Source organism: Amblyomma maculatum, unplaced genomic scaffold, assembly GCF_055883805.1.
Source record: "Amblyomma maculatum isolate TAMU_Amacu unplaced genomic scaffold, ASM5588380v1 scaffold_13, whole genome shotgun sequence".
NCBI lineage: Eukaryota > Metazoa > Arthropoda > Arachnida > Ixodida > Ixodidae > Amblyomma > Amblyomma maculatum.
This window is the reverse complement of record NW_028146738.1, coordinates 27,240,589-27,267,898: the sequence shown is the minus strand read 5'-3', so window position 1 is coordinate 27,267,898 and position 27,310 is coordinate 27,240,589. Positions and strand designations below refer to the sequence as shown.

General features: G+C 45.1%; 1 protein-coding gene and 1 long non-coding RNA gene across 4 annotated transcripts in view; both read right to left on the bottom strand.

The window, feature by feature from the left end:
* The window catches only part of LOC146172423 (uncharacterized), a 501,238-nt gene that overhangs the window by 130,221 nt on the left and 343,707 nt on the right, over window positions 1–27,310 (bottom strand). The window lies entirely within an intron of this gene.
* On the bottom strand, window positions 9,142–26,039 carry LOC146172433 (uncharacterized). Of its 2 annotated transcripts, XM_084585909.1 has the most exons (4): window positions 25,991–26,039; window positions 22,855–23,187; window positions 15,802–15,939; window positions 9,142–9,231 (listed from the first exon to the last, which is right to left on the bottom strand). In XM_084585909.1, the coding sequence occupies exons 2-4, from the start codon at window positions 23,177–23,179 to the stop codon at window positions 9,215–9,217; spliced, it is 480 nt and encodes a 159-aa protein (XP_084442035.1). In that variant the 5' UTR covers window positions 23,180–23,187; window positions 25,991–26,039; the 3' UTR covers window positions 9,142–9,214. The 2 variants fall into 2 exon arrangements, with proteins under 2 accessions (XP_084442035.1, XP_084442034.1); XM_084585908.1 differs by lacking the exon at window positions 9,142–9,231 and having other exon boundaries at window positions 15,766–15,939.

Below are 27,310 nucleotides of genomic sequence, written 5' to 3'. Positions count from 1 at the left end.
GGCTCAGAAGGTTACAGCTCTTACACTTTGTGCAGTCGGGAGTGACCACACAAATAAGAAATCGCAGGTGCGGTGCTCCGTTGAAGCGTGTCGAAAGATTCTTATAGCAGCAGTTTATGGTATCGTAATGAGGCTGATTGTAGAGTGCTTGTAAAGCCTTAGTTACAAGACGAATGGGAACCCGTTACCCTATTGCGTGGCTGTGCGCCAGTCGGCAGAACTCCTCCCACATTCCCGCATTAACACGGGTGGCGGAGTACGAGAGGCATATGTCACTGTTTTCAGTCTACAGCGGTTTAAGAGACTCAGTGTATCCACGTCGGTCGCGTCAAAACATGTGGCAACAACGACGACGTAAAATCTACGTCACGGCCAAGCAAGCCGTCCTTTTCCTGCTTGCTGCCTCTGGGCGTTTTTATTTTTGCAGATTTTTTTTCCCATCCCTAACAGCCGGATTGGGTAGATGAAGTCGGAGCGGCACCCGGCGTACATGGAGGAAGCGTACACGACGGCTACCACTCGTTAACGCATATTTCTTCACTTCCTTTTTTTCTCTGATTACCGGGGTAAGCTACTGGGGAAGGCAGTTCGGAGGTTCTGCGCGGGCGCAGTTGAAAAGCTGCCGTACTGTAGTAAGAGAGCATATGCAACTCTCTCCGCCGTATTCATCCGTCTCATTTTACTTTATCGGCACGCAGGTATAAGAGCTCTCTCAAACTGAATCTCAATTCCACTGTTCTTCCTTCGCGCTACCATATTTCGGATATCTTAGCGTTCAGCCTCCTTTTTGTGTGTTTTCTTTTTTTTTTCATTTCGCCACTTTTTTGTACCTTCTTGTTGCTAATAAATGTGATTTTCTTTCTCATTCGCGAAATTGCTCTTTTTTACTTTGGTCAAAATTAAACCACAAACCTTTCCGGTATACACAGAATTGCTGAATATGAAGGCGAAAAACGTTTTGAAATTGGACAAATTATTACTCCCCATATGGGCATAGCAATTTTTAATTTGCTGTCAGAATGGTCTCGGCATGTAATCAGTTCAGTTCAGGCGTTCAGTCGTGTCCGACTCTTCGTGACCCTATGGACCATGTCACGCCACGCTTTCCGGTCTCTCACTATCTTCTTAACATCACATAAATTCATCTGCAGTGCCTCGAGGATGCCATCTAACCATCGCGTTCGCTGCCTACCCCTTCTCCGGCGACCCTCAACCTTTCCCAACATCAAATCTTTCTCCAGCGACTCCTCTCTTCTCATCAGATGACCAAAGTAGCTGAGCTTTAACTTTAGAATTTGACCCTCCAATGAGCAGTCAGGGTTTATGGTCGACAATATCGACTGATTTGATCTTCTGGCAGTGCAAGGAACTCTCAAGAGTCTTCGCCAGCACCACAATTCAAACGCGTCAATTCTTCGGCGGTCAGCCTTTTTCACAGTCCAACTCTCGCATCCATACATCACAACTGGAAAGACCATAGCACGAGTTATACGGATCTTGGTTGGCAGACTAATGTCTCTGCTTTTTACTAGGCGGTCAAGGCTAACCATTGCTCTCTTTCCCAGAAGCAAGCGTCTCCTAATTTCATGGCTGCAGCCTCCTTCCGAGGTAATCTTGGAGCCCAAGAACAGAAAATCTGTCACAGCTTCCACTTCTTGTCCATTGATGCTCCAGGACTTGATAGGGCAAGACGCCATGATCTTTGTCTTTTTAATGTTCAGTTTAAGCCCAAACTTCTCACTCTCTTCTTGTACGCGCATCAGAAGTCTTTTGAGTTCCACTTCACTTTCTGCCATTAAAGTGGTATCATCCGCATATCTAAGGTTGTTGATACGTTTTCCAGCAATCTTCACTCCAGCTGAAGACTCGTCCAGACCGGCCTTCCTCATGATGCACTCTGCATATAGGTTAAATAGGCAGGGCGACAGTATGCAGCCTAATAATATCCATGTAATATCCAAAAGTAATTTTCAACTTTGCTTGAGCCGCCTTTTTGTACAAATTGATTGTTTTCTTTAACTGAGAGACATAGGACGTACCATAATGTCCATACTTACACGCAGACCAGTGCAGCGCGGGAGCAAATACGTAGTGAGCTCCAGCTAAAAGATATGCCACGTCTGCATGCTAACCTGCTATTTGTAAACTTTTCTACTTTTTATTTCAGGTTCAGGTTCAGGTATTTCAAGGTTCAGGTCGTCAAGGGGAGGTTTTTAAACGAAGCGGCGCCCAGTAAAACTTTCGTGGGGAACAGGAAGGGGAAAGGCGAACGCGAGACTCGTGTCTCCGGATTCTTTTCGCCTCTCTCGAGGCTGCCCACATGCGACGTCGGCCGCAAAAACTGAATATATATTGGAAATTTCGTCCTTACCTGTACGGCCGTCACTTCACGGTCGTCACTGACCACCACGCCCAATGCTGAGTATCCTCTGAAACATTTATCCGATCGTCTCGGGCGGTGGATCCTCCGCCTTCAAGAGGTACGACTTCACGGTCACTTACAAATCGGGCAAGAAACACAAGGACGCCGACGCTCTTTCTCGTTGCTCTATTGCTTCGCCGTCGCAACACATGTCCTCGCATTCCTCTCCTTTCCCAACGGAATCACGCCATTTAAAACCTACAGTTATCCAGTTTTTGAGCGCCGCCTCTATTGCTCCCCCGCCACAGATATAGACTGCAATCTTGCTCACCGCCAGAGTGCTAACCCTTACTGTCAAAAGCTGATTGATAGTCTCACCGGTGTTATCAGATCTGCAAATGCCCGTCTCCGTCGTGGGCTAAACAATTTCAAGCTGCAGGATGGCAAATTATTTTTACACAACTACGGCCCACTGGGCCACACCTAGGTTCCCGTAATTCTTTCTTCCCTGCGTCCTCAAATTCTACAAGGCTTTCACGACGCCCCCACCGCAGGTCACCTTGGGTACCACAGTACCTACGACCGCATTAAAAGTCGTGTCTTCTGGCCTGGCCTTTCAACCTCAGTATTGAAATATGTAGAGTCTTGCATCCCTTGTCAATGACGCAAGCGGTCTACGTCGCCTCCTGTCGGTTTCTAGCAACCTCTTCTATGCCCTTTGAAGCCTTTCGAAGTCGTCGCAATCGACTTGTATGGACCCCTTCCCTTGCAACCTGGCAACCGCTGGGTCGTTACTGCTGTTGACCACCTTACCAGATACCCTGAAAGCGGAGCAACTCCTTCCGGCTCCGTTTCCGAAATCGCCAACTTCTTCCTCCACACCCTACGTCTTCGCCACGGCTCCCCTCGCCTCCTTCTTTGAGATCGTTTCAAGTCGTTCCTCTCCACTGTCCTCGCAGAAGTGGTTCATGCTTCAGGCACGGTGCACAAAACTACATCTTACCACCCTCAGACTAGTTGCCTCACAGAAAGCTTTCATCGCACGCTTTCTGATATGCTATCCACCTATATTCACCCTCAGCGCAATAACTTTGACTCTTTACTCCCCTTTGTCATCTTCGCCTACAACACTGCCTTTCAACGAACCACCACCTACTCTCCGTTTTTTCTTGTTTATGGCCGCCACCCTGCCTTCACCCTCGAAGCATCCTTCTTCTCAGCTTCCACTCCTTCTGCCGCGCCTTCCAACGAACAGTTCGTGTTTCGTATCGCACACTGCAGTCATCATGCCCGCCTTCAAACGGAAGCCACTCAAGCTTCCAGCAAAAGCACGTATGATACGACCCATCGCTCAGTGTCTTTCCGCCCTGGAGACAAAGTGTTACCCGGGACACCTACTCGCATCCCCGGCCTGTGTGAAAAGTTTCTGAACCGTTTCATTGGCCCGTGCACAGTTCTAGAACAAACTTCCCCGGTAAACTATCACATCACACCTGCATCGCCTTTTCGCTATCGTCGGTTTCGCGGCGCTGAGATTGTGCACGTGCCGTGTTTGAAACACTTCAACCGGCGACCTTGAGATATAATTTGCGAAGCGGATGGTCGAGTTCGTTCGGGAGGGCGAAGGTTGTAAGCACTGGGAGTGAACTTTATCTTCATCTGAGCGTAATCATAATCGGTAATCGTGTCGTAGGAAGAAGACGAAGTGTTGATGAGCAGTGGTATAGTGCCTAGTATATTTCTAGGCACTATACCTGTGGCTAGTCGGTAGCTGGTGCGTCGGCCAATCTCAAATGGAAAGGTTAACCTGCTTGTGCGTCCTTCTGCCTCACAATATATATATATATATAGTCAGATAAATGAATGAGAAATGAGGCTACTCGTTATAATACATGAAGGAAAGAAGCCGACAGTCGGCGAGGCCAAGCAAAGCATTGGGGAGTGTACTTCGTCTTTTATTTTTTATATTTACTTCAGTAATCGCATAAATTAGTAATGTAATCGGTTTAGGGGAAAGATGAACACAAAGTAGAAGGTAAAACAACGTGCAGATGGTGGGGACCGAACCCACGACCTCGGAATATCGCCGACTGTCGGCTTCTTTCCTTCATATATATATATATATATATATATATATATATATATATATATATATATATATATATATATATATATTGTTGGCTGCATAATTGACGTTACTATATATATACGTTGAGAAAAACAGTCAGAGGAGGTAAAGAAATAGTATGTTTCGACGTTTCGGACTCGAAACCGGCCTTCTCGGAAGAGACTTGGTTACAGGCAATTTCTTATATTTATACGCTATGTCTATCAGGATCATGTACTGATGACGGTGACCATCTATTCATAAACCAAACCTAATATAGGTAACACTCATCTGTTATGTCCTGGTCATAGGGCTCTTTTCGGGGTGGAAAGCAGGAATCACACAAGAATTAGGTCCAGTAAAAATTTTAATTAGAGCTGGATGCCCCCACTCACCCGACGTTCATGATGTTGCGTGTGGACGCCACTGTGATGATCCGGTGCTTGAGGTGGGAGATGATGGTCATAGCTACAGGCAGCGTTGATGGTGACGGTGTACACGGCGAGCTCAATAGCCGCGTCGCAAGGACTAGCGAGCCGTCTTCGTATCTTCAGGCAGCCGTCCATCGGGTGACGAGGCAGGGTTGACCGGCTCTACAGCATCTCTCGTTCCTCTCTGCCCCACCTTCCTTCTATTACTTTCATTGTCACCTGTATGAGTGCTAATGCGAATTCTCGCGCTGGTTCAGACGAAAGCAGAAGTAAGAAGAGGAGCTATTTCACGGTTGGCTAATAGCGGGTAAACTTTTGAGCGAATAGCGAAATTTTGTCTAGCAGATCGATACCCTCCGTGCGACTTGTCCAGTGACAGGTGCAAAAACTCTTCCCGCGAGGGCGTCTGACATTTATTGCTAGCGTCGCGTTCGCGCTTGTTTTTGCTTACATGGAACTCACTCCTAAAACAGGTCACAACAAAGTAACGAAGATTTCCAGCTGGGCATTTCACGCTTCAGAAGCACTCGTTACCCTTGACTGGGAACATACCATACAGGGCAAAGTCAAATGTGTCAAAATGTTTCTCAAGAACGCGCATGTTAAGGGGATAAAATATGAAGTAACCAACTGATTGCTGAGGAATGGCCCGTCTACGATTCTGTCGTAGCTAGCGTCAGTTTGCGAACGAGAAAGCGGCGCCTGTTCCTCGTCGATCCTGTCGCCAAGTGTCAGCCCTTAAACATCTGACGGCATGGTTCTTACAGGGCAATTCATTTACGAAAATGCGCTCATTCATATACATCGTGAATGCGACAGGTCAAATGCTGCCCCCCAATAAAATCAAGATTGCAGTAATGCGAAAGTTTTAGCGCTGCTGCTGCACACGGTGAATGGCGCTTGCTGTTGTTATTATTACCAACCCCTCTAAGTAGCCCCCTCCTATCATAGCTGGTATCATCATTATCATTACTACTATTGCAGCGTCATTGTAATCGCTACTATCATTCTCACACTGTAAAGGAAGAACTACGACGTGATTCTCACGATTCCGTGCCCGGCTCCAGTTTCTTTAACGATCGATATTTAAGTATAGGCAATGAGGATAGGGTACTATTTTATGTATTTATACTTTTCGGCTTCCACTCTATACGGTGGTCTGGAATATCAGGCTATCACTGTGACAGGAACGCAAGATCAGCTGGAATGCATTTTCGAGAGAGTATGCATTTGTTTATCGCCATACAAAATAGCTACCGGACCACCCGACTGGCTTTCAAGGGTGCAGACTTTGGTTGTTGTTGCGGGATTGTCATTGTCGCGAAACAATGCTAACATTGCCTGATCATGACATCCATAAAAGTACATAGTCATGTGTCCTTCATATGTGATTGGGGTTTCTTTTCGTGAAGTAATGTATGTCAAAGTCAGGCAAATGGAGAAAAGCGAGATTTTGAGCGTGGCGGTACAGGTTAAAGAGATTTGCTGGGTACCCGATACATTGAGGTTCCGTCACCAGTGGAGACAGGATTTTTATCCGTTTTTTATGACTGACAGGTGGAGTGGGCACTTTCTGTCCACAGTTTCTGCGGATAGCTGATAGACGTTTTCTCATTTAAAACGCCACAACGAAAACGTAAAATATAATCCCCACAGCCACCCGCTCGCTGTTCTGAATACCATATGCCCCGTTTGATCCCAGCACTGCTGTGCTGCTGTCTTTGGAAGACTTCAAAGCTCCCTTATAGAGTTATGGAGACGTTTCACGAGCATAAAATGATTTTGAAGGATTCTGGATCTATATTAATAATTAAAGCGCACATTCGCCATTGATGCTTTCTTTCAATTTACAGGAAAGAATGGCTTTGGCAAAGCAGAGACCTTTCGGGATTCCTAAAAAAATTTCTTGCTTATCAGTGATATTTTTTTTTCTTGTGCGTTCGCGCGCCCTGGAATAAAAAGATAAAAAAAAAACTAGAAGACGAAAAGAATGGCCAAGAATGCAGAAAGCGCATATGCCACTTCGGGATAAAACTATGAACAGCCTTCGTGAAGTCATCTTTAGGAGTCTTGTATTATATTATTGCTAGTGAATAGTCATATACACCGACGTTATAAAAATGATAGCTCATACTTTGGAAGAAGGTTTGAAGGCATTCGCAAGATTTCGACAGTGAAAAGGGTTGCCTGGGCGCATATACGCTGAGGGCGTGCAAGGTTGCACCACCGATGCCACATTTCCTGCCGCCGCTGTTGGCAAAGAACCCGACGAGGAGAGTAACGTGCGACTTTAACCGAGCAACCAGGTAGAACGAGAGGAAGGTGACGGCTTACGCGGTATGAATGAGCACTGAAGAAGGGTAGAGGGGGGAGCCTCAGTTCGCAGGTCGAGCCAACGTTTCGACAAATGGACTTGTATTCGTCAGGACGAAGACGAGTCCACTTGTTGAAACGTTGGCTCGACCTGTGAACTGAGACTCCGCCCCTCTTCCATTGTTCAGTGCTATTTGTTAACCGTCATTGCCAAATCTGAGGTGGCCCCAAATAGATTTCATTATGACTAGGTTAACACATGCCAAAGCATTGCCAGTTTTGATAGGATCGTCTTTGAATCACATTGGGCATGTTTTGCTGTCATTAAAATACATTGCTTCTTTATGAAAGCCTTAGAACTGTCCATGAGCTCCTTATCACTTTACACCACCATCTGAACACTTCTCCTAGAACTTGCTGTTACCTTCATATTACGTTATACAGCCTATCTACCCTTCAATGAAACAAACATGGCGTCGCCGTGACTGTGATGTTACATATTTGCTTTCTACAAGGTATTGTTTGGTTTAGTGGGGTTTAACATGCCAATACGACTGAGGCTATCAGAGACGCCGTAGTGGAGGACTTCGGAAATTTCGACCACCTCGGGTTCTTTAACGTGCACTGACATCGCACAGCACACGGGCCCCTTGCTTTTCGCCTCCATCAAAAAACGGCCGCCGAGGCCGGTATTCGATCCCGCGTCCTTGGGAGCAGTAGTCGAGCGCCGTAACCACTGTGCCACCCCGGTGGGATTTCTACAAGGTATTCCTGCCGAATATGCTCTGATAGACTTTTTATATGGGATGTCTTTTTCTATTCATGAGGAGGCACTGAGACATCGCACTAACCGCTGAGAGCGCCTGATAATGCTAGCGCATTGGAATGTTGGCTGCCGAAAGGTGCAATGTACTATGCTTCGTTAATATGCGATAAAACAACTGTCGTCTCACTCTGTACAGATTTTAGAAATGAATTTTTTTCTCCGAACTTCGTCGGACCAAGGCGAATTTTGGCGGTGTCCGAAAGCGCTTGTCTGTGGCAGTCGATGCCGTGGTCTGAGTCCAAAGCAAACACGCTGAGAAAGGTGGGCTTGCAATGTCTTCAATCTGGACTGTGGGAATTAGACGTAGTGCAAAGGTGATGCGATACCAAATTTGGAGCAGATGCCTCTAGAGTTTAATGACTTCGCTAGGAAACCTCGTAGCTGGTAGTTAATCGCTCCATGACGCCATCTTCGAGAATCACTTAGTATACGTGGGCCGTGTCATCGAGAAAACTGGCGGCTTTGTACCCATGTGACAGTAATAAAATCAAGTATTTTCACAGTGCGCTTAAAGGTTTATGCTCAGGAATAAAGGCACAGCTCTGGTCCTTGCGTCGAAGCGAGCCTTGCGGAAAAAAAGCATCTACCCAAAATTAGTGCCAGCACCAACCTAAATCCGTCGTTTCTACAAGGCATGTTGAAATCATAGATGTTACAGAAAAGCGGCCAACATTGCACAGCAGTTCCATACAGAATATTATCCACGGAATCATTCCGACAACTCTCAGTTTCCTCCTTCCTCTGTTCTAAAGCTAACAAATACAAGTCCATTTATAAAGCTATAAGTGTAGAAAAGTAGCAATTTCACATGAAATGTGCACCTTTTGTGCTACTACAAATGCTTGCTAACATACACTCGCTGCAACAGCTTTTCAGATGTTTGCCACTGGGCTGCAGTCGAAACCATTTTCATTTGATTTCGCACTAACATTTGCTGTGGAGAATAAAATCAGCCATATTATACGCTCTTAAAACATGGAACGTGTTCCCTACTTGCTCAACGAGCGCAGGTGTTTTACCACTTCGATGTCAGAAGACACTTGATAGCATCATACGTTGTTTTTATTCTGAGAGGAAAACATTTCATATACAATATTTCGTACGCATAATAAAATGTCCGAGCAGGACCTCCTCCCATCTGTCGCTTTCACAAATAAAGCCGGTACATGGTGGGCTCAGAACTGTGCAGTACCTGCATAGAAAAAAGAAAAAAGAGAACTGCTTTCGATAAAATACACGGACCAGAATAAAAAGTTAAAATTAGAATTGCTTGTCTACCTAGGATGAAGTCTTTTCTTTCCTACGTGTTACAGTCGTAGTTTCTTTGACAATATTATTGCACATTGATTTTGTAGTGTGCTATGTACAGCTATATTAATACATGTCTTTAATTAGAAAGGCAGCTCTCACCGATCACCCGGCCCTTAAAGGACACCCTTGAAACTATACGGCACACATAGGTTAGTCGATAAGCGCTTCGGCAGAACGCGCGTTAGCGCATAACACTCGCTGCCGCTTCCTTCTGTAAGCATCTGTAATCAATAGAGCGATCCCACCGTCTGTAATTTGATGATACAATTACGAAAATGTAAGGCAGCACTAAACATTTCAAAGCGATGCCAACAGTCCAGAAAAACCGTTGTCTTTAGGATTGGCTTTGGACATTTGCTGGGAAAAAACATCGCTTCGATTTGGCATTTATTCTTAAGAACAAGTGGCGATTAGAACCTGTCAAAAGGAGCATACCTAAACAACAAAGGTATCTATTTATTTATTTATTTATTTAAGAAATACTGCAGGCATATTAAACGCCCAAGCAGGAGAGGTGGTTTGCATCAGATGTCATGCAGTTTGAAAACAATAAAACAAAGAATTTTACACAGCGATGAACTGATAACACAAAGAATACAATGCATAGTAGAACATATGACACATTAATTGGGAGTCGATAAAAACGGCGAGTCAATCGGTAGGGCGTTCCAGTCTGCGATTGTTCGTGGAAAAAACGAGAATTTGTACATATTAGTTCGGGCAAATATAGGTGACAAGGCAAGACAGTGCTTATGGCGAGAGGGTCTGGAGGAATCTTTTTTCTGGTAGATGTCAGGTTTAATGCCACGTGTGGAAAAATATAACGATTGAAGGAATGCTAGACGGGCTTTCTTTCTCCTTTCATTAAGTGGATCAAGGCTGGCAAGATGAACCATAGATGAAGGTGAGTCACGGCGTCTGTATCGATTAAAAATAAAACGGGCTGCTGAGCTCTAAATATTCTCAAGTTTTTGGGTGTCAGGGTTCCATGCCACACAGGCATATTCAAGTGTGGGTCTGATATATGCTTTGTATGCCTAAATTTTAATGGGCTTGGACACTCACCCATGCGATGTTTTAAAAAACCGAGCTTTTTACGTGCTGTAAAGGATATACTGTCAATGTGCCTTGTCCATTTTAGTCTGGAAGTTATCATTAGGCCTACGTATTTATATTAATTTACCTGCCTGACTAGGTTTCTCTTTATGTTATACTGAAATTTAAGTTTATTAATTTTATTTGTGATGTTAAGTACAACAGTTTTTTCAAGGTAATGGCCATCGTCCATTCATTGCACCATCGTTCCAAAAATTGCAAATGTTTGTTTAGAGTTATTTGATCATCAACGGATTTATATCTTTTAAAATTATACAGTCATCGGCAAATAATCTAATCGAAACTGTTGGTTCCAGTGCTTCGACCAGATCATTAATATAAAGATTAAACAGTGTAGACCCTAAAACCGAACCCTCGGGAACGCCAGAAAGGACATCTAGTAAACAAAAGTTGACACCATCAACAGTAACAAACTGTTTGCGCTTTGTGAGATAAGAGGGTATCGAATGTACAATTTCACTAGGCCCACCAATCATTTGCATTTTAGTGATCAGCTTATTATGAGGCACTCTCTCGCAGGCTTTTGAGTGATCTAGGAAAACAATGTCAACTTGTCCTCCAATATCTATGATTTTATAAATTTCGTCAACTGTTGTAACTAACTGTGTAGCTGTAGAAAATCCTCGTCGGAAGCCGTGTTGTGCATTGGTAAATATTTCATTCTGTTCCAGAAATGTATTTAGTTCAATAACCAGTATGTGTTCTAAGAGTTTGAAAACAGTAGATGTTAATGAGATAGGACGGTAATTATTGACGTCTAATCTACAACCCTTCTTAAATACAGGAACGACTCTTGAAATTTTCCAGTCATCGGGTACGGTGGCAGTCTGTATGGATTGTTCATATAGTATTACTAAATATGATACTAAAAATTCAGCGTACGTCTTGAGAAATGAATTTGAAATGTCATCCGGTACTGATGCTTTCTTAGGATCAAAACGCATAAGTAAGTTTAAAACTTACTTATGCTTATAAAACTTATAAGCAACTTACTTAAGCTTACTTACTTTTGCTTACTTAACGTAAGCAAAAACTTACTTATAAAACTTTGAAAATTGCTATTGAAAGCATTTGCTATCTCATTTTTAACTGTGACAGTGCGGTTATCCAGCACTATTTTGTCGAGCTTTGAATTATCTTTACGGGAAAAAAACTGCCAGAACTTCGCTGGATTTTCTAGTACGAAACGTCCAAGTGTTTCCGTAAAGTAACGGTTCCTACTTTCGCGCAATTTAGCCGCTAGGGTTGATTAAAGGTGCACAATAAATGTGTAGCTGGGAGATTTATTTCTACGACACCGTCTAAGTTTACGTTTTAAATGGATAATTTCTCTGGAAATCCAATTATTAGTCCTGGCAACCCTCTTTCTCTTGTTGGGGATAAAGTTTCGCATACAGTAATGGCAAATGGACCAGAAATTTCTCCAGAGTGTGTTAATGTCAGTGGAGTGAAATCTGTACAAGGAATCTTCTAAGTACTGGACAATGCTAACATGGTCAGCCAAAGCGTAGTTTTTTACAGTGACGTATTTTTCTGTGGTGGGTTTTGAAAATCTTGGAAGAAGGCAACTGAAAGATACCAACTTATGGTTCGATATTCCCTCATGTATACCTGTAGTATAGTTGTGTATGCTATTGGAAGAAAAAGTAAATCCAGAATAGACTCCCCAGTTGGAGTTACACGCGTAGGTGAATGGACTGTCTGGGTTAGATGAAACGCAAAGAGCATGTAAAACAGAGCCTCGGTCCTTTGAACATCACTGGTTCCTGTAGCCATTGTATCCCAGTTAACGTGCGGAAGATTGAAATCTCTGGCGATTACAAAACTACTCTTTTTGAAAGTACTGAGGTGATCATGCATAAAGTGCACAAAATCAGGCTGTGCGCCAGGTTTTCTATATACAGCAATAACAATGACAGGGTTTACAAAGAAATCGACCTCACAAATGACACTTTCGTGATCATCACCAATATCAGGCATCACGCGTGAAGAAATGCTACTCTTCACCAAAATAGCAACGCCACCACCCCTTGACCCTCGATCCCTACGGTAGCAAGTGTACGATGGCGGAAAAATTGCTCTATTAGGAATGTCAGAGTGCAGCCATGTCTCGCTTATGATAACAATATGAGGATCGTAAGATAATAGGATGTGCTCGATTGGTTCTTGCTTATTGCATACGCTTTGTGCATTGAAGCTGATTATACGAAGGAGCTTTTTTTGATAAATGACGTTGTCATCATGATGTCAATTTTGTTGGCCATCATCTTCGCCTCGCAGCCGTTTTCGACAGCTTTTTTCTTCGTCCCAAATGTATACTTCGTCCTTTATCACAAGTTTATCGTGAACTAACTTCGGTTTCATTCCAGGCTGTTCATCTGCTTTTGTGGACTGCCATAACTTTTTCCTTCTTTGCTGCGTGGCATATGAATAATCGTGTGAAACCGATATGCCGGTATCTTTCAGCTTATGGCAGTTCTTAAAGATGGCCAGTTTTTCGTTGTAATTGTACACACGGAAAATTATTGGCCGATGTCTGTTATTATGTGCCCTGTCAATCCCATAAATGCGTTCGACTGTAGTAACCGTTACCCCAAGTTTCTCATAACATATTTCTTTAATTACTTTTTCTTCTAAGTCTGACCGAGTTTCATTAGGCAATTCTCGGATCCCAAACACCACAATGTTGATCCTTCGAGCACGGTCCTCATAATTTATCATTTTTTTTCCTGTTCCGCTAGTTTATTCCAGGCGCAGCACCGTACCTTCAAGCTTTCTAATATTTTCCTCGTTCGCTTTTGATAGGTAGAGAACTTCATCTGGTTTAGACAGTTTTTGGTTTATCTGACTAAGAGTCTCATCTCGAGCACTTTGCGTTGATTACTCGTTAAATGCGACTACGGCGAGCTCTGTCATCATTCTGAAATACTGATTAGTCGATTACACGTTTCGATTTCCCGTCTAGCTGCCTGCTAAATTTTACTTATTTGTCCATCTTTCAGTGGTCTTTCCAAGACATATCTTTATTTGAAACTTTGACACAGTCCTGCCAGACGCATAACAGCAGCCGCAAAAAACCACAGTTTTGATAGCAGCATTGCATCTTCTGTATAGGTGAACTGATGCATAATCATCTTGCAAAGCGTTATAGCGCATACGCGTTATATCGCGAGAAACGACACAAGCACTAACAAGCGCTATCTGCGAAATTTTTTCGTTCGATTAAGCTCATGCATAACGCATGCCGAAAATAATTTAAACAGACCAACGTCCTGCGGAAAGCCGTTTGTTTTTCTTTCCTGGGTGCGCTTAGTTTGTTTGATAGGCCGTCCTGAATGGGCCACGATGAGGAAGCTTGCTTAACTGTTCAGACTTGCCGCGAGACTTATGCAGCGCATATGAGGGTGTATTGGAAATAGATACTCCAGGTGCAACACTCGCAAAGAAAATTATTCTTCTTGGGAGTTGTTGCTTTGCCTGAGACAATATCGCGTCCCCTGCGGAAAGTGTGTAACCTTCCGTACGCATGTGTAACCAATAGTCCGATCACACTGCCCAGCTGTGCATGCGACGGTTTTCCACAATTTGTTCGATGAGATCCAATCTGTGCTCATTACAGCCTCGGAAGACCACACACTCAAGCTGTGGAACCTGGAGGAGACAGTGCCTGCCAAGAATGCGGCAGCCCTCCATGCGGAACCAGTACACGTATTGCGGGCGAATTCGGGCCCCGTGCTGCGCTTGGCATTGGGTGTGACTGAGAGCAGTGCTTCAGCGGCGACCTTGACATCATCCTATGCTCAAACGTGCTAGCTGAGACATCGACCCTTATGGCTCCTTTGAGCCGGGTATCCTGTTAAGCGCCCCATGGGGCGACACATATGCTGTTTGGGCCTCTCGATGCATGCCACCAAGATGCAGCTGCTGTCCTGCTCGGGCGTTATATGGCACAGCCCGACTCTAGTCTCCCACAGCAAGTTGCCCTGCCCCGCACCCACACAGCCCCGGACCCTGCTAACGTCATCTCGACGTCAGTGGATGCCAACCAGATGGCAGTGGCCTACACGGCGTCACGTTCGCTCATCAGCCACATAGAGACGGAAAAGCAGTGGTGCTGCTCCACAGTGACCAGAATCCAGAGGCAAGTGCTCTGAGGAAGCAGATCGACTGTGTGGTGAGCCATTCTTTGCCCATGATGGTGAGGGCGCATGAGGATCGACACATTCGCTTCGACAACAACACTATCAAAAATATTCAGCGGCACTTTGGCTCACTAAAGTTCTTCAAGGCGGAAATCTGCCCCGCCGCGCTGCTTAGACCTGCTTAGACCGCTGCTTTGATTGACTGCGAGACTGTTTGTGATTGATTACAATAGTGACCAATACCGCGCTTTTTTTTTTGCTGTCAATCAATTTTTACGCCGCCGATGTCTGCTGTACTGTGTATATTTATTTCTATATATGCTCTGTGGTGCGGTTTCGAGGAAGCGCCGACTGGAAGGCGGCGCACTGGCGCTGGGATTGAATGCCCGGCAGGGTCTGCTTCGTATATGCGTGAATCTCCTGGTGACGTCATCACGAGCCATTACGTCAGGACCAAATTTGACGTCAATTTCAATTGTGGGCATTATACATGACCGAATGTGCCGTCATGCTAACGCCACATGCGGTCATGACGTCACCATGTGACGACTATGGACTTCCCGAAACGTCTAACCTTTACTATTGGTTAGTGATAGTTAACCATGACTTGCACTTTGTGAGTACTAGTTAATGTCTGGTTAATGTTAGTTAAACACCCCTTAACTACAAGGTGATGGTAAGTGATAGTTATGACCTCCAAATGCATGGGTTCCTAAGAGCATTTGCTCAACTATTTTATTATTAGTCGTAAATTATCATGACATTGTCTTGAAAGTACCTAAAATATTGTTCCGATATGATCCCATTGCTAATGGTTAGGTATCGCTTCAATGGTGATTGCCGTATGCCCATATAAGGCATGCACCCGAAACGCGGACAGATTTGCCGACGACAGTATAAAGCGTTAAAGGATTTCGCCCTAATTTTGCATTAAATGATGGCCCAAAGCAAAAGCAGCAATGGGGGCTAATTGGTTTACCATTTCAAGGATTTTCTCGCTACGATATACACAGATACACAAGAAAGCGCGCTTGTCCTGTGTACGTGGTTCCTGCTTTCTTGTGTATCTGTGTATATCGTAGCGCAAAAATTCTTTTTTGTGTATCTGTGTATATCATAGCGCGAAAATTATTGAAATGGTGGCCCACCTGGTCGCTGTCAAAAGTCTAGCCATAGACCCCAATGGCCTCTACCTCCTCTCAGGAAGCCATGACCGCTCTCTACGGTTGTGGAACCTGGACAACAAGACGTGAACCACGGGGGTGGAATCCCGAGAAGCGCAAGACACTTGCCGGTCCGCGTAATCCGGTGAGCCGAGCCCGGGCCGTCCTCTGCACACAAGAAGTTAATAGACAATGAACACTGGGGGACATGTGAAGTTGTGCTATACCTAGCACTTTCATTTGAAAAACAGCACATTACATGTGCAGCGGTATACAAAGGGGCTACAGCAGTAATTTTGTTTAAACTTCTTACGTATGCAGTTGCGAAAAAAAAGATGAAAAATTGAGGAGTAATCAATACAGATGAAAAAAACTTCAGACATTGATACATTCATCTTAATGATCATCATCCTCTCGAACAACCTAGTTCACCCGATCTGACGCTCTTCTGTGCACTAAATCTTTGGGGTAAATCTCAAAAAAGCGACAGTGCCATTTGGTCGCTACGACCCCACCGGCTACCCTGCGGCGCTGTTGTAAACTATCATAGGAAGAACCAGCGCAGTTGTTGCTTGTACAAATCTGTGTTTTCTTTCAAACTAGGGGATACAAAGTAAAAAGGAATACGGGCCGTCATAAAAACGTGCAGCATAGAAACCAATTCTTCACGCCACGATTGCATGAGGAGTAATCAATGTTGATTTTCAGAATCATTATAAAAAATATGCAGCCCTCGCTTCGCATACTCATTTCGGTTGGCAACGTATCGGCTGTTGCTTATAATTTGCTGATTCTCAGTTTGTCCCTAATTGGCCTTTGATATTGTTGGCTATTCATTCGCAACATAAACTTATAACTTATGTTCCTTAATGCTACCCACTGTATTTAGGATCGAGTTAGAACGAGAGGAAAAAGATACTGCACGGTATGAAAGAGCACTGAAAAAGGATAGAGGGGGAAGAGGGGGGGAGGGGGGTTAGACTTAGTTCGCAGGTCGAGCCAACGTTTTCAGAAATGAACTTGTCTTGGTCTGCCAGACGAAGACAAGTCCAATTGTCGAAACGTTGGCTCGACCTGCGAGTTAAGGCTTCTCCCCATCTACCCTTTTTCAGTGCCCTTTCATACCGCTGTATTTAGGCGATATATTGGGCTTTGTCAAGATTTTTTATCCCTAATTTAACAACGTGACTCTGGTCGACATCGGAGGTATATTATTTTGGACGTCGACGTGAATTTCATTCAGGTCCACATAATTCAAGTCCAGCTGAAGCGCAAGCTATGATCCCCAACTTTTCAAACTTTTACGACACCTCCCGAAATCATTCAGTGCTATTGTAATAGACGCTGCATCCGGATACTAGAGCCCTAAAAGCATATTAGGTGGCCCAATTGATCAGCGTATAATTATAAAGAAATAAAGCGTTTGAAATCAGAAACATACGAACGGAGGAAACTGCCACTCAAAGCAAGGAAAGAATGGAGACTTTTAGTGAGTCAACAAATATTAATAAATGGTAAAATCATATGGTGCATTAAAAGCAATTGATGAAACAATAATAGGAAACACGTTCCACAGAAACCATGTAGCTTTCGAACCTTCTCCACAACATTTCGCGGCCGGTACTATAGGGACCGGGCAGCTGAACGGGTGGCGCCGCCTCTCGGCGCATCGCTCAAACGCCGGAATGCGCCGGCCCCGGCCGGCGCATTGCCAGCGCATTGGAGCGTACTGTTTGTCGTTGGTTTTTGTGGAAATTGGAAATCCTAAGGTTTAGATGGCGTTGTGCGTGAATATATCCTCAAGAGAACAGAAAGTTGGGCTAGTTGTGTGAATATGTCCAGTGAAATGAAGTCTGGCCGAACAATGCTGGCGAAACGTGCTGCGTTGTTGGCTCCACTGGCAGCTACGCAAACTCGTCGGACGTTTTTAAGTCGATTCATTTCTACGGTTTCCAAAGAAGCATGAGTAGCGGGTGACCTAAGCATGGTTCTTTGAAAGGCAAAGGCACGAATCTACGTTTTTGGTTACTGTGTGGTCATGGAAAGTGCCGAATATTTAAAATCCCGCTTGCTACCGGATGCTCTGTGCCTTCTGTTTCCCAGGAGTGACGACACGAGTGTCTCGGAGCCGAAGCCGCACTCCTTCATCTGTAGTCACTTTATTGATAACTGGAAATCGAAGTAACCCAGCAGCGTAAGTTACAACGCTAGCATTTCCCCGCCTGTGTACAAGAAAACCCCAGCACGGAAAAAAAAGGCAGCTCCACCATCGTCGTTCGGGCTGCGTTACGATCTTCAGTGATGGCCAGAGACAATGTTTGTGCGGATACTTTCGCTGACATAGTCAAAGATAACTTACTTTTTTCTCTCAACAGAAAGAGCAGATAGGAGACACGAACAATTCCTATTACCATGATCTTGTCATTTTTACTCTTTTCGTTTGCCAACCAATGAAAATGCGCTGAGAGCTATTCGTTGATACACTTAGAATTTGTTAACATTTGTTTGTGGCATGTCCATTTCGCCTAATAAAACCACTCATTTCACAGCTCAGTCAATACCGCATGGTCACAAAATCTGCTATCGGCTTGATATGAAAGTCGAACAACAAAAAAAATACAATTTAATTGGTGGAAACGAGCATAAACGTAGCATTTTTTTTTTATCTCGAAGGCCGTGTAGCAGTTTTTTTTTTTTCGCATTCACGTTGCACCTGACACGGCTTTACGTATTTTCTCAGCAGTGTCCATTTCCTTGCCCGCCTAAATACATGTGTTTCTCATCGGCGTTTTAGTGAACGTGAGATTTCCTGATTGTGGCGTAGTATGACAAGACCGTTTATCCTCTCTCAGAAATTGCTTCTATGGCCAATGTAAACAGATTTAGCAGCAGTCCGGCAAGCTGCAGTGACAAAGTTGCAAAAGGAATGACTTTCAGTTATCCGGATTCCTTTACGTGCAAATAGAAAACTACATACATGGTCGTGTCCCCTCTAACTCATCAGGTATCGAGGTCAGCTAGGTATCGGCCCGCAAGTTCGTGGTACGCTGAGAAAGTAGACCACCTTAGCGAACGAGCCTTCAGAGGGATTCATTTAACAATAGAACGCTCTCTTAGTTGTTGGTGGCTTATCTTACAACACATCACACTGTGTTTTTTTTTTCGATTGTATTTAACAGTTTGACAGTCTTGGACTATTGCCTTCAGATGTTCAAGGCAGGTGCGGTCAATCGCATGGAACTTCCTGCGCTGAGTGAACGCTAGCAGAAAATTTAATTTAATTTTTCTTTTCACAACCTCCGCAGCATGTCGGGAGAAAGGCATGCATAGTATAATATTTTCTAAGTCAATTATATGTAGCAGCTCCGACGTGTTCAACAAGAGCATTGCTACCGGCGTGTTCAACAAGAGCATTGCCGTATAAGTAAAAATGATGCTGAGGTGGTATTACTCATTTGGCTTATATTATGATTAAGTTTGATGGTCTCAAGGCCGGGTTCAGTGAGCTATTGTAGCGTAATTGTGCAGGAAGTCCTGGAAGTATATGTGTGTTTCTATTCCAACTATAAATAGGATCCTACTTTTATCTTGCTTGTTTATTTTTCTCCTTTTACACCTCTCGTTGCAAGGTTGAAACTGGAATGTCATTTGCTATTATTCTACTCTGAATCGTTTCAGCCTAGCTATTACCAAAAAAGACAGATGCAGCATCTTTTTTCATTTTACATGAACGCTGACCATTACAACTACCACTACTACGGCGCCACGGCTACACGGCTCGGCGGTATTTGATCTTCAGGCAGGTTTCGACTAGACCTAATATATGATAGACGCGCAGTGCAGGCGCAATTCCCGTCTTCGAAGTGGCCTTAACAAGTGCCTAACGAAGGTGTTCCTAGCGCATGGTGAAATCACGCGCGCGGCATTTTCCCGTATATAACAGAAATACCATGCGCCCGGCGGACTAAAAAAAAAAACAAAAAAAAAAAACACGCACGCCCTGCCGAGAACGGTCCTTTTCTTTTTCAAGATTTCCCCGTCAAAAAATACTCCTTGCGATTACTGAAAGCAGCTCAAAGCTCTCAAAGCCACACCGCAAAACGACGGGTAGGGACAGGGTCAAAAACGCCTCGCGGAACGGAAACGACTGCACCGCTCAGTTGCTATATAGCTGCCTCGCCATTCCGCTTTTTCGGTAGTCCGCCGCGGGCGGCGCTGTTCCACCGAGGCGCCGGGGGCGCCATACAACGGGCGCCCGGTCCCTATACCAACACTGAGGTACGGCTACAGTTATTGAATTGCCTGTTTGCTTTGTGAGGTTTAACGTCCCAAAGCGATTAACGCTATGAGAGACGCCGTAGTGGAAGACTGGGGAAATTTCGACCATCTGGGGTCCTTTAACGTGCACTGACATTGCACAGCACACAGGCGCCTAGCTTTACGTCTCAGTCGAAAGCGGCCGCCGAGGCCGGGATTCGATCCCGCATCTTTGGGCCCAGTAGTCGAGCGAGTAACCACTGACAACCCCGGCGGGGTTTGAACGGTCTATTTTGGTAAGTAGTTACGTTGTGTGTAAACTGACCGTTAGAATATTCATCGGCGGCCGCCTCCATCATAACTACGGAATGAGTACGAGTTGTAATTATGAATTGCTAGCTGGAGAGCCCTGCATGCGAGATGTCCTTCATGCATTGCATTGGTTTGAGGTACAATTCTTATCCTAGTGAGTCTGAAGCAAACAATGATAGCACTGCTAAATTTGTTGCATTTTCCTGGAAAGAGGCGGAAATGATAGATTGCGCTTCAATATACCAGAATTACGCGTGGTGTCAATAGCCTGGAAAGATCGGTAGTAAGCAGCAGTAATTACTGGTCTCCTTGTTGCTTTATCTAGTGGGACACATCACATTACAAAACGCGAGCATCAGTGTTGCATACTGGTAGCTCCCTTGAGACAACTGCGCGAACTGCAGGCACCTGAGCGAAAGGTATCTTGAAATCAAAATACAAGAGGAAGCTGAACGATGACGGCAAATGGAAAACTGAGCACGATCAAAGTGTATGTGTGGGTGTGTGTGTTTCTTTGTACCTGGGCGTGCATGCGTGCGCGTGTGTATGTGTGTGTGTGTGTGTGTCTGTGCGCGTGTGCGTGCGAGCATGCGTGCGCGTGTTTGTTTGTGTGCGTGTGCGTGCGAGCATGCGTGCGCGTGTGTGTTTGTGTGCATGCGTGTGTGCGCGTGCTTGCGAGCGAGCACGTGCGCGCGCGTGTGTGTGTGTGTGTGTGTGTGTGTGTGTGTGTGTGTGTGTGTGTGTGTGTGTGTGTGTGTGTGTGTGTGTGTGTGTGTGTGTGTGTGTGTGTGTGTGTGTGTGTGTGTGTGTGTGTGTGTGTGTGTGTGTGTGTGTGTGTGTGTGTGTGTGTGTGTGTGTGTGTGTGTGTGTGTGTGTGTGTGTGTGTGTGTGTGTGTGTGTGTGTGTGTGTGTGTGTGTGTGTGTGTGTGTGTGTGTGTGTGTGTGTGTGTGTGTGTGTGTGTGTGTGTGTGTGTGTGTGTGTGTGTGTGTGTGTGTGTGTGTGTGTGTGTGTGTGTGTGTGTGTGTGTGTGTGTGTGTGTGTGTGTGTGTGTGTGTGTGTGTGTGTGTGTGTGTGTGTGTGTGTGTGTGTGTGTGTGTGTGTGTGTGTGTGTGTGTGTGTGTGTGTGTGTGTGTGTGTGTGTGTGTGTGTGTGTGTGTGTGTGTGTGTGTGTGTGTGTGTGTGTGTGTGTGTGTGTGTGTGTGTGTGTGTGTGTGTGTGTGTGTGTGTGTGTGTGTGTGTGTGTGTGTGTGTGTGTGTGTGTGTGTGTGTGTGTGTGTGTGTGTGTGTGTGTGTGTGTGTGTGTGTGTGTGTGTGTGTGTGTGTGTGTGTGTGTGTGTGTGTGTGTGTGTGTGTGTGTGTGTGTGTGTGTGTGTGTGTGTGTGTGTGTGTGTGTGTGTGTGTGTGTGTGTGTGTGTGTGTGTGTGTGTGTGTGTGTGTGTGTGTGTGTGTGTGTGTGTGTGTGTGTGAATGAGTGTGTGTGTGTGTGAGCGTACCATACGGAGAGTGAAAAAAAAACTTAGCTGTCCCGTGATTGCCTTTTGCTGGGTTCTGAACGCAACTATTTTCCTTTCACAACCCAGGCTTAAATAATTAGTGAATTTTGAAGTCATTGTTGTAATTTAGCTTGAACATTTAGGGAGACGCTTAATCTCCGCGTTTAAGTATGACTCAATCGCGTTTCAAACACGTAGACGCTGTTTGTGTACTTTTATATATTTCATTTTTTGCATTTTCTCTCTTATAACCTGCTGGACGATGACGTCACCGGTTATCTCGGCCGCCACTCCTTGAAATTCAGTGCGTCTCAGTGTGGATTCTATTGTGTTCAGTGCAACGTCGGGCGACAAGTTATGACGCGGTGGCGTTTCAAAGACGCGGACGACATTTTTTCGCTTTTTTCGCTTTTTTCTTCATTATTCTTATTTTGGTGATATACTTATTTTTTAAATATATCTTGTGCAAATACTTAGCCTCAGCAGCCATGGCCTTTTCATTCTGGCAGTTTGACAATTTAAACGCAATTATTTTTTCTTCAATTTTTTATATAGATTAGCATTGACAAAGTATACGCTAAATTTTTTTAATTAGTATCATCAAGCATTGTATTTTCCTTCGGAGCCTCTTGACATGTTCGCACCCCCTTTAACATTAATTTTTTTTTTCATTTTTTATTTATTGCTAACTGATCAATTACGCACTCTAAATTTGCTTAAGCAGCATTTTAAGGATTCGCGTTTCGTTGTGAGCATATTGACACGTTTGTGCCGCCTTTTTAATTGTTCAGTTTTTATTGATGATTACTGTAATTTTATGACCTCGTCATCAACTATCTCACATCAATCAATCATAAATTCTTCGAAGCACAAATTTTCTTGATACGATATTTTACGCAGCAAGCGAGTATTTCTGGCAAGCTGCTTCCACGAGTACACTACGGCGCGAATGAAGATAAATGTGAATAGCTAAAGTGATTATCGTGTTTATTGTAGCTAGTGTGATGCTGAAAAACTCACCAGAGAGATCATCGGTGTCAAACTCCCGCGGTGATCGATGGACGGACATGACTGCTATGCCAGGCTCGGCGATGTCCCGTACAAGCAGACTTGGTGGACACCGACGTAGCTGTCGACAGTTCCGGCCGCCTCCCCTTCCGTGTACTCCGAGCATGGAGTCGTAGAGTAGGACCGAGACGCCAGAGTCCTGGTGAATCACGGAGGTCGGTAGTCGCCGGGATGACCGCTCCGCAGAGTCCACGCTGTGATCCCTGTTCTCGAGCCAGGAGCCGATGCCACGCCAACGCGGACTCAGGAGGTGCGGTGAAGGGAACCAGGCTTCCATCAAAGTACCTGGAGGAGAACAGTTCCAAGATGGCTGGTTGCTGTGAAAGAAAGCTCAGCGTAGTGCCTACGTTCGAATCACCGCATGCTGAACAAAGCACGCGGAACACGTTCGCTCGCGTAACTTTTCTTGGCGATCTGCGTCTTCTTCACGGCGCTCTCGCAAAGGACAATGCGAGGCAGATGTTCGGCGCAAATACGAGCAACCAGTTCCGAATGATTTCTATTGAGGCAATAAACACTGCATAAATCAGGAAATGTTACTTTACAAAGATGCCAAACTACCAAACCAACCTGTTTAACGCAGATGCCATACCACGCTTTATTTTCTTCGCGTTAGAGGCCAATAGTGCTGAGACATGCCTACAAAATCAAAGTCCTTGTTTATTTCTTCAAAATAAAGATTACTTTGTTCGCGCGCCCTCAAGAAACGGAGTATAACTTCGCGGTTGGAATATTCGTACTGCAGTAAACGCAATGCCTAGCATCTGCGAGCAGAGTATTTGAGAGCGAAAAACAGAGAAAAAAATTACTTTAGATGGGCAAAAGCTCTTTGAGAGCAGAGCATTGAGCACACACATTATTTTCCCGACAATTTAGGGGGCCGAGAAAATATTTTAAGGGATAAATGATATATCTAGTGAATAAATCTACCACAATGAAACAAACAGGAGTGAATATTTCAAATGCAAAGCTCCTAGTCGTTATTTAATTTTAATCTCGATCTATTACACATTATTTATGTTTATCTGCTGACAAACGACGCGCTATCAATTTTAACGGTGTTCTTTTTATGTTGCCTATTTGTGTATGCTGCCGCAGTGATGAAAAATGCAGAAACAGCGCCAGCACGCTGCTCTGTTTTCATGCTGCAGCATGTGACACGAAACACCACATCCAAGTCTTTGTGCGCCTGAGCCACTGAGCTGCGATGCGCGGCAGCGGAGAATGCGCTGACGCTCCACGAAGCACTGCCATGTTGAGCCTTGTTCGCACATATTTCTCACGCTCCTATACCTCGTGGGGTCCGGTAGGGTGGAATGTTCGACTTTTCTTGATGGATGGTTGTCGAAATTAAACCGGTTTCGGGGGAGGGATCCTTTCGCGTTGGACAACGTCTGTTCGCCGATCGGTGACGGCGCCAACACTGCTTTGAAATGTCGCGAACACAATGCAGACCCAAAGAGGTTTGAGGCGCAGGTTCTGGCTATTTTGGTAAACCAGCAAAGAAGGCCAGGTCTCCAATTTCACATCCGTAGCTGCTAAAAATTTCTTCGATGCACCGGCGCTCTTGAGGGTGACGGTCCACACGTCATGTATTTGAACTAAAGCGGGCAGCTCGGGGGCGCATCAAGGGAAAGCAAAGCATTAGCATCCTGAAATCTTCGACGCCATATGGTCTTTCCTTCCGGTCCACTTGCATAAGTACTGTGTTGTTCATCCCCACTCGTCTTTTTGGAAAACTTGGCAGTATAACATGGCAGCCTTCAATAACGGCGGAGCACTAGATATGGTCTATAGGGTCACGAAGAGTCGGACACGACTGAACGACTTGACTGAACAGACTAGATAACACATCCGTACGCTGCGGTGGCCGGAAGTGGAATCCTTTCCACTTGGCGTCCCTGGACTATCGTGAATTCATAAACTGTTTCTAATCCTCACGTCTGCTGTATGCATCCGCTGATCCACAAAAAAGTGTACCGGAATATACGCTTAAACATGGCACAGAAATGCCCTCTGGTGCCTCTTGCTGCAATCGAGTGTCCTTTTTTCATAAAATGGACCTTGTATGAAATTTTTCTTTACTTTGTGAGACTCTTTACATAATTTGGTGCGCATACTGATTCGTATACTGATTTCCTTTGTGAATTCCAGGGCGTTTATCATCCGTACGTTTTGATCGTTTTTCCACGCACTGTAGCTGCGCTGCGCTGGTCTCATTCAACAGAAAAAATACGAGAGATTTGCGGATTTGCCTCTGGAGGCATTAATTCTCCTTAGCCGAGTTCTTTTCAGACATTCGAGAGCGCGATTGTCCCTGGCCGTGTCTTGCATGCGTTTACAATATCGAACGTTCTCGGAGCATGCTCTGCGAAGACCACCTCCCTTATACACGTGCTAGGCGGCCTTGGCATATCTTGCTCTCGCGAGGCTATCGATATCATTCTCCCTAGCAGCGCTGCCTGCGCTGCGGTGCAAGTCAATCTCTCCTCTAAAGCCTATACGAGACAGAACGTCACGTGACACGTAGGCTATTGAGGGCTACCAGAGCATTTCACTCCAATAGCGAAACATGTGCAATGTTAGAAAGTTTACGAAATGACCGACAATCGTCTGTCCGCGCGAGAAATACTTTACACGGGCCGTACAATACAACAAAATAGTAATGTTAGCGGAGACCAACCGGCCAAACAGGTTACGTAGTAGGTTGGCTAAAAAAATGATTATTTAGATACTGAATTATTAAAGTGTAGCGCTTAATGTCAAATTAGAGATAAATAGCTGCCCTTTGTTAATCGTCTCATCACAATTGAGAATTACAAAAAATGAAGCCTTCGGAACAAGAGCAAAAAATATTGGTCATCTTGCGCATATTTCTACCATTGCATGTCGTTAGAAATTCCACTCGCTTTCTACCGCCCAAGAGAACGCGCCAGTGCGCACCTTACGTCTCTAGTGACTTTCTTTATTCTGTAGTCGTTTACATTGTATTTATTCGGTAGTCTGAAGCAGCGAGCTGGGGATTGCTCTACAGCGCGTGCAGAGCCCTGGCTAGCCTAACGCGAGCGAAACAGACAACACAACGTACCAAGCTATTGTTTGGTCCCGCGACAGCAGCACCCGCTCTTTCCATCGCGATCGGTGCATTGATATCCTTTTGGACGTAGCGGCTGTTCGCAGATGCCTGACAGTTGCACCGCAAGCCTATAAATTCCTATGTAGAAAGTTTTGCAATGTCTTAAGCGCAGTCGTGTCTGCCTAAACGCTCGTGTCTATTTAATAGCGGTAAGCTTGCCCCAGGTGACGCAGTCGCCTGCTCGCTTTTGTGTTATCAGTGGAAACTCTACGCAGGTGGCAGAAATCGTATAGTGGCATCGCATTGTGGTATAGTGATGCACCAATAAGTAAGAAATAATAAAAGTGAATCGTCACCGTCGGCCACAGGAGAAAACACACCAGCGGGCCTTCAAAGAACTACTTGCGCTTACTCGGCCTATAGAAGCCGGCTGGGCGTACAACTGGTAATGCGCCGGTGTATATGCCATCCCAAATACGAAGTAAGCTTTTGTCTTGTAGAAGCAGTAACAGTGCGGCTCAGAAGGTTGCAGCAGCCCTTGCACTTTGCGCAGTCGGGAGTGACCACATAAATAAGAAATCGCCGGTGCGGTGCTCCGTTGAAGCTTGTCGAAAGATTCTCATGGCAGCAGTTTTGGTGATCGTAATGAGGCTGATTGTAGGGTGTGTGTAAAGACTTAGGTGACAGTTGTGCATCAGAAGGCAGTCTTTGGAAGTGTCTTTATATTAAATACGCAAACTACGACAGTAAGACAGCAACAAGCTAGGTAAGGATGGGAACGAGAGGAATGGGAACCCGTTACCCAATTGCGTGGCTGTGCGCCGGTCGGTAGAATCCCCCCCCCCCCCCCCCCCCACATTCCCGCATTAACACGGGCGGCTTTATACGAGAGGCATATGCCACTGTTTCCAGACGACAGCGGTTTAAGAGACTCAATGCATCCACGTCGGTCGCGTCAAGACATGAGGCAAAAAGGACGACGTATAATCTACGTCACGGCTAAGCAAGCCGTGCGTTTCCTCGTTGCTGTGTCTGGGCTTTTTTTTTTGCAGATTTTGTTTCCCGTTCCTAACAGCCGGGTTCGGTGGATGAAGTCGGAGCGGCGCCCGGCGTACTTGGAGGATGCGTACGCGACAGCTAACACCCGTTAACGCATATTTCTTCACTTCCTTTTTTTTCTGTGATTACCGGGGTACGCTACTGGGGAAGGCAGTTTTGAGGTTCTGCGCGGGCGCAGTTCAAAAGCTGCCCTGCCATAGTAAGAGAGCATGTGCAACTCTCTCCTCCGTATTTGTCCGTCTTATTTTACTTTATCGGGACCCAGGTGTGAGA

Bases quoted from the DNA above. Each gene is read 5' to 3' on its own strand.
- LOC146172433 (XM_084585908.1), bottom strand. From the start codon at position 23,179: ATGGAAGCCTGGTTCCCTTCACCGCACCTCCTGAGTCCGCGTTGGCGT. The intron at 15,940-22,854 runs GTGAGTTTTTCA...TCTTGTGTGCAG, and splicing joins TGACACCGATGATCTCTCTG to AGGACGGCCCGGGCTCGGCT.